The sequence below is a fragment of the Callorhinus ursinus genome, unplaced genomic scaffold, assembly GCF_003265705.2.
Source record: "Callorhinus ursinus isolate GAN/ISIS: 27379988/994484 unplaced genomic scaffold, GSC_fseal_2.0 scaffold23, whole genome shotgun sequence".
In the NCBI taxonomy this organism is placed as follows: Eukaryota; Metazoa; Chordata; class Mammalia; order Carnivora; family Otariidae; genus Callorhinus; species Callorhinus ursinus.
This window is the reverse complement of record NW_027397085.1, coordinates 6166467-6173768: the sequence shown is the minus strand read 5'-3', so window position 1 is coordinate 6173768 and position 7302 is coordinate 6166467. Positions and strand designations below refer to the sequence as shown.

General features: G+C 46.5%; 1 protein-coding gene across 1 annotated transcript in view; it reads right to left on the bottom strand.

Moving 5' to 3' along the window:
• Positions 1–767, bottom strand: part of FOXD1 (forkhead box D1) — a 2321-nt gene extending 1554 nt beyond the window's left edge. The window contains exon 1 of the mRNA XM_025892657.2: positions 3–767. Coding sequence (XP_025748442.1) covers positions 3–241 — 239 coding nt within the window. The 5' untranslated portion in view covers positions 242–767. The remainder of the gene's footprint in view (positions 1–2) is intronic.
• Between the last annotated feature and the right edge of the window lie 6535 nt (positions 768–7302).

Here is a 7302-nt window from a genome sequence, read left to right as displayed (position 1 = left end):
GCAGGATGTCATCGTCCTCCTCCTCCTCCTCCTCCTCCAGGTCCTCTAGCTCGTCCTCCCCGGCGTAGGAGCGCCGCCGCCGCCGCCGCTGCGCGGGCACCGCCAGGCGGGACACGCCACCGCTGCCCTCGTCGTCGTCCTCCTCTTCTTCGTCGTCTTCGTCCTCGCCCTCCCCTACCACGTCGATGTCTGTCTCCTCCGCGAGGCCGGAGGCATCGGACATCTCCGTGCTCAGGGTCATAGCTGTGGCGCGGCGGCGGCGGCGGCGAGGCGTCGCATAGGGGCGCCGGGCTCCGGGCTCCCGCCGCTCCCCAGCCCGGGTCCCGGGCGGCGGGCCCGGCACGGGGGCGCCACGCTGGGGGCGCCGCCGCTGTTCGAGCTGGGCCGGGGGCTGCCCGGGGACTGCCCGGCGGCTGCGGAGGCTCGCGCCGCGACTTTGTAACTCCTACGCTGCCGCCAGAGCCGCACGGTCTCTGCGCTCCCTCGGCTCCGCGCGCACCGGTCCCGGGCGGGGGACTTGACCTTCCCCTTTCCGAGCGGCCCGCGCCGGGGTCAGTGAGGAGGGGGTGGCGAGACCCCGAGCGGGCCAGTCAGAGTGCCGGGCGCCCGGGAAGGTGCGGGACGGGTGAGAGTCTGGGGACCGAGCTCGGCGAGGCGAGGGCTGAGTCCAGGAGAGGGCGGACCTTTCCTCGGCTTATAGTAGGAGGCCTGTCACATGGTGTGCACGTCAGAGCGCTACCGAGGGAAGGGATAGAATGCCTAGGAAATCAGCCCTGCTCCGGAGAGAAAGTTTACCCGGAGGAGGGAGCAGCAACTGAGAAGATGGGGGGGGGCCGAGGAGAGAGGACCCCACCACTCCTTGTCAAAGGGGTTGAGACCTGAATTACGCGCTGGCCCGCGGTGGTCTGGACCTAGGGCCGATGCAAGAGGTAGAATTCCCAGGCTCCTTCTCTTCAATTAGCCCTCAGCCCTAACCTCAGAAGCACTCTCGTGACGCGACAGTTTGACCACTCGATGGCCCGTAGGAGCCGTCCAGCCCGGAAGTAACTCCCCTCCCCCAATCGTCCGAGGTGGTCCCTGAGGAATGGCTCTGAGATGCGTTGGGTTGTCCCATCTCCCTCAGACTGGGCCAGCGGCTCCCCATCAAATCTGTTGAGAAACCCCCAGTTTAAGCACAATAATAATTGTTTACTGACCTTTTAACCTGTCCCCTTCGGTTCTTCTCCAGAGACGTTTGTTTTCCGCCATCTGTTAATAAAAATGCGGTTAGGCTGGCGTTTTAGTCACTTACCCGCAATTGAATGCCCTAGAAACTTGACAGCTAAACTAAGCCACTCTAATGAGAGGATCTGACAAATTTCATGGGAATAAAGAAAGTAATCATGGAATACAGAAAAGAAATAGAAAATGTTAGTGAAAACCCAAACACACACACACAAAATGCACCTAGAAACAACTCAGAAAGTTCTTCCCTAATGGGTTAAGAGACTCTCTAGTTCTTAGTAAGAGGAACATTCTAATCAACACTTCACAGTAATCTCAAAACGCTTAAGTAACTACAACATATACACATACCTCCACTCAGGTTTAATAATAGGAACTATATTAATTAAAACTTTCAAACCAGCTTTTAAAAATGTTTTTGGAAAATCTAAATATTTCCAATAGCTACCGGTGGAAAGAAACGAAATAATATTGTAAAATAAGATTTGAGTTCTGTTCAGCCCAATTTTCCTTTTCAGGTGACAAGGTAGTAGAAATAACTCAAATACGCTATTTTAAATATTCCTATCTTTGTCGTCAACTCAAATTATTGTGGCTAGTGTAAAAACCCTAATAGCTTGTGGAATTCACACTCACATAGCCATTCCTTTTGGATTTTTGCATCTCCCCAAATGCTTCTATTTCAAAGTGGGGACCGGCCTCGAAATTTTAGCTTTCTGTTTAAAATGACCACTTAACAAAAACTATCAAAAATCAATGGCTTTCTGTAGGAACAATCATCAGCTGCCTTTGTGTACGTCTTTTTATCCACCAAGTTTTTCACGTTTTCAAACGTCTTACTCCCCTTGTCAATCAGAGTCTCAAAAATAAACTGCCCCCCCAACCTAAGAATTCTTTCAAAATCGAGTTTTTGTTGCTGAGGACAGCTACCCCCCAGTTACACTTACAAATGACCCATAAAGTCCATCACAGATCTCTGAAAGATCTATGAGAACGCCTCAAAGTTCTAAATAAATTATTTTTCATTGATTCTCATCTGAAAAATGGCTGAACCATTTAATTATTGTAATGGGCTCAGCCTTAACCTGAGCCAACATTAATCAGCACTATTAATCAGGCATTACATTGCTTTGTTGATCTAGCCAGGAGTCCTTACCAAGGAGTTCACTTTTACATTTGGAAGTTGAAGTTTTATAAGTACTCAGTCGATAGCTAAATAAACACCATGATTTTCACTAGACTGCGGACTGGTGTGTGGCGAAGTATTTGAAGATAAAACGGAGAGGAAGAATTTGTTCGCAGACCATTAGTTACTTTAGATGATCAGTTACAGCCGTCATTCCATCACCCTGAACTTGTCTGGCCAAGGAGGGCAAAGAGATTGACTTGGCGTTCCGTTTTTGTAACTTTGTCCAAAGCTCCCTCCCCAGAGGGTTCAAGGGGTCTTCCCTGGAAACGTTTGAAAAACGTGGCAAATTATCTTCTGGCCACTCAGGGGTAAGTGTTAGGATTTAGTGAAGGTCAGAGCGGAAGATCAAGCCAGGAGGAGCGCTGCAGGGACAGTGTTCACGGAGATTTGGGTGAGCTTTTCTAAAGCCCCATATTGGGGCACGTCACTTGCTTTGTTTGCTTTAGTTAAGCTACACATCCGTATGCGACCTTTAGCTCCGCGCTTGTGAAATTTCCGGAGCGCGGAAACCCAAGTGTTTCATTTCCCGCGTGTCCCCCTCTTGCTCCCCTCGTGCCCCACCTCCGAGCCTCCCTTCCAAACGCATTCCCAGTTCTCAGCCGCGGCTGGGAAATATCCACCGCCACCCACTCAAGCTAGCACGGGGGATGAGAAACTATTCTGTGGGGCGGGCTGGGGACCACGCGGCGATCGCCCTCCCGTGTGCTCCGCTCGCGTGGACGCGGACAACGCCCGGCGCCTGCCTGGCCAGGTGGTGCCCACGTGGGGGAGGGCTGCCCCCTGGCGGCGGCGCGGCGCCCTGCTGGCCCCGGCTCAGGTCTGGATCCGGAGCTGGAGAAGCAAGTGTGGCCAGCGGACTCCCGGACTTCTTTCCCACTGGGCGTCCGGCAGCAGAGCTTTACGTTTCTTGAGTCCCCACTTCTCTGGGGCGACTGAGCAGGAGCAGAGGTATTTCTTTGGGCCGCAGGTTTCTCATGTTTTCTCTTGGACGGTTTGGGTGCTCCAGCAGCCCCTGGAGGGTTATTGGGATTGTGTAGCCGCAGAAATCGAGGAAGCGGCGGAAGCCTCGGAAGGCGCCGCCTTGGCCCCTTGCATTCGGCCCCCTGATTGAGAGCTCCGTAAGATCCAGGGGCCTCCTTCGATGGGTGAAGGCTGGCAGACACCTGGGGGATTAAACTCCCGGGTTGGGAACTTGGACGCCTCTCTTGGCCCCAGAGCATCCCAGGAGTTTACCCATGAATGTGAATACCAACGTTTCCAAACTTGTAGGGACACCTGGGGCTGCGTCCCTTCTCCAAGTATCCCACAAGCCTGTGCTGAGATACTACTTTGTGCCTAGTGAGGTGCTCATAGTCTCTTGGGAAAGCCAGGTAGATAATTGTTATGCCCAGGGGTAAGTGCTTTCTGATTCCCCCACTCAAAACTGAGTGGTGCCTCGGGGTCCTTGACTAGCTTCAGAACCATTCTTTCACCCTGCAGCTGCCCTTCCTTGCGGCTATATGCATTTTCCCTTTTTGTAAACTCAAATGTCTAGAGGCCAAAGGGGGCTCCAGTCCTTGTTTTTTGTTTGTTTTTCAGTGTGTGTTAAAATACACATAGCACAAAATTTACCACTTTATTTTTACCTTTTAATTTTTTTCTTGCGAATAGGCTCAGTTAGAGCCTTATATGTAATTAAGTAATGTATAACATGAATATACATACAAATATCATATCAGTAATATAATACAGTAGTAAAAATTTACCAAAGTGTACAGTTCAGAGACATTAAGTATGTTCACATTGATGCAACATATTATCCATATCCAGAACTTTTCCTTCATCCCAAACTGAAACTCTGTACCCATTAAACAATAATTCCATTCCTACCCCCACCCATCCCCCAGCCCCTGGCAACCACTATTTCACTTCCCATCTTTATGAATTTGACTATTCTGGCTACCTCATAAAAGTAGAATAATACAACATTTGTCCTTTGTGACTGGCTTATTTCACTTATAGTGTCTTCAAGGTTCATCCATATTATAGCATGTATCAGAACTTCGTTCCTTTTTAAGGCTGAATAATATTCTTTTCTATGTATAGACCACATTTTGTGTATCCATTCATCCACCAGTGGACATCCACTGGGGGTGTTTGCTCTTTTTCTGTTCCTTTCTGAACTTCCACGCACCTAGCTCTTTGTAATACTCTGTATGCAGTAGGCACTCAATAAACGTTGGTCATTTCCCTACACTTTTTTCACCCCAGAAATCCTCAAAGGAATCCCATTGTCTTAAGAGAGCACACATATTAGTGAAGTCACAGCCATTGTTTTCCTGCACCCTTCTGGATTTTTAACCTCAACTTGCTCACAATTTTGAGACTTCCAGACTCACACTCTGCACATTATCTTCAATTTTAAAAAAGTAGGAGTTAAGACTCCACCAGAATTAGTTCCAAAATTGTGAACATTTTACACACACACACACACACACACACACACACACACACATAGTTTTATATCTCTTTTCTGCCTTACCTGTCCTAAATCCTTGGAGGCCTGAGATGACCTTAAAATATTTCTCTGGCTGTCCAGGTCCCTCCACGTCAGCATTCTCTAGTGGTTTAATATTCCTGCCATGAGGGTTGGTTCACACATGCCACTGAGCTAATGTCAAGGTCACAACAAGCAGTGAAATGGGTACCCCCATATGATGGCTGAGGAAACAGGCTTGCATAGTTGCTGTCATGTGTTATAGAGGCCGTGGGGGGCAGAGTGGAGCTTTGTCATCATGTCCCAGTTCCAGCAGCCTCTCCCAACACAGGACTCCATGGACCGGGCTCTTTCCACCCCCTAAATCTGCTTCTCCAGGGCCAGTTAAGTGGTCTGAAAATAAGTTCAAGGCAAGGTATTACTGGCTGAGAGTAGTTGGTACCTCTCCCAAGAGTAGGTACATTTTAACCTGGGAATTCTGTAGATAAAATGTCATAATCCAGTTTCAAATTGTGGGTCTTTAGACAGTGTAGTTGGGAGTTGAGTTTCTTTCATGAAGAAGATATTTTAGTGGCCTTCTGGGTCTTACTAAGTAGCCTATGCTTGCACAACACCTCCTTAAACAAGCATTTCATGGCCTCTGAGCAGGATTCAGAAATCCTCAAGAATTCAGAATGTCAGCAAAGGTCTAAATCTGTGTTTTATAACAGTGAAATTATTTACACTGACTCAAGAATTCTCATTACCACAGTTAACCTGGACTCGCCCTCCTGCCCCAACACACACCAACACAGAGACTTATTTAGCTCTGATCTCAGTGGTCTGCAGTGGCGCATGTTTAAATTTTGTACCCCCAAATCAGAAGTTCAAAAACTAGGGTGCCTGGGTGGCTCAGTCATTAAGGGTCTGCCTTTGGCTCAGGTCATGATCCCAGGGTCCTGGGATCGAGCCCCACATCGGGCTCCCTGCTCCGCGGGAAGCCTGCTTCTCCCTCTCCCACTCCCCCTGCTTGTGTTCCTGCTCTCGCTATCTCTCTCTCTGTCAAAAAATAAATAAAATCTTTTTAACAAGTTCAAAAAAATATATTTCTCAGGAATTTAACTGCAAAATACACACATCTCCCTTCCAAAGAGAACTCCTCCATTTAGGAACCACCTTCAGCACTCCATCTCAGGAGTACATGCTTGTAGTTCTGTAATCTTCTAGTGTTTATTTACATTGTTTAGTAAGTTAATTTCTTGGAAATAGACTTATTATTTTTAATTCTAACACAAGAATTGAAAAAAATATTATTACCATATCTAGAAAGAGTATATATATATATATATATATATATTTTGTAGTTCACCCACAGGCTGTCTGTGAAGAGAAATCTCTCTGCTTGGGAAGAATGGGGCTCTCTATAGTGATTTTAGGGGTGCAGCTATTCAGACATATTGAAAATATAAAGGATCCTTTATAAGATCGTGAGAAAGCCTTGTCATTAATTGCAATTTTTTTGTGTTTAAAATGTATACAGTGACCAAAAAAAAGTATACAGTGACCAACCTTATCCATCACACACACACGCACACGTGTACACATTTACACTCTGTTGCTTGCTGTCCAGGCTTAAACCAAGACTGAACTATCACCCCTCTGCTCTACATATGCAAACACAGCAAAACATCAAGATGTCCACCCTCAAGGGCAACCTTCACCTGACACCACGATCTGGCACCAATCTGGTGGGGACATCTGGGAGGTTAGTTGAAATGGGATATAAACATCGGGCCCTGTGTGGAAGGCAGTCTCAGTATTTTCCAGTAGAGGAATGTGTGAACAAATTGCTTTGCTAGAAAGCTTTGGTTGACTAGCCTTCTAGAGCAGAAAAAACTGAGAATGGGCCTGAACCCAAAATTTACAGAAGAATAAATAAAATTAATGAGTGATTACTGGTAATAAAAGACATGCAAATTTGAAAAAGGTGAAATGCCACTTTCTTCTATCAAATTAGTAAAGTTTGTGAACATAATGGGTGTAATGGAAGGAACTCAATCATACACTTCCTGTGTAAGTGTAAAGTGATACAAACCTTCTTGCAAACAATTTGGCAACTGGATCTTAAGTGTCCATTCTCTTTGAATCAATCATTCTAGGATTGCATCCTAAGAAAATAACCAGAAATGTGAAAAAAGATTTATGTACAAAAAAATGTTGCAGTGATATTTTAATGGGAAAAAAATTGGAAACATTCTAAATGCCCAAGAATTAAACGTGTTACTTTATATCTCTAAAATGGAATCATTTGCAATCATTAAAAATTAGCTCTGTGACTAGAAATCCTAGCCATAGCAATCAGATAAGAGAAAGAAATAAAAGGCATCTAAATTAATAAGGAAGAATTAAAATTTTCACTCTTTGCAGATAACAT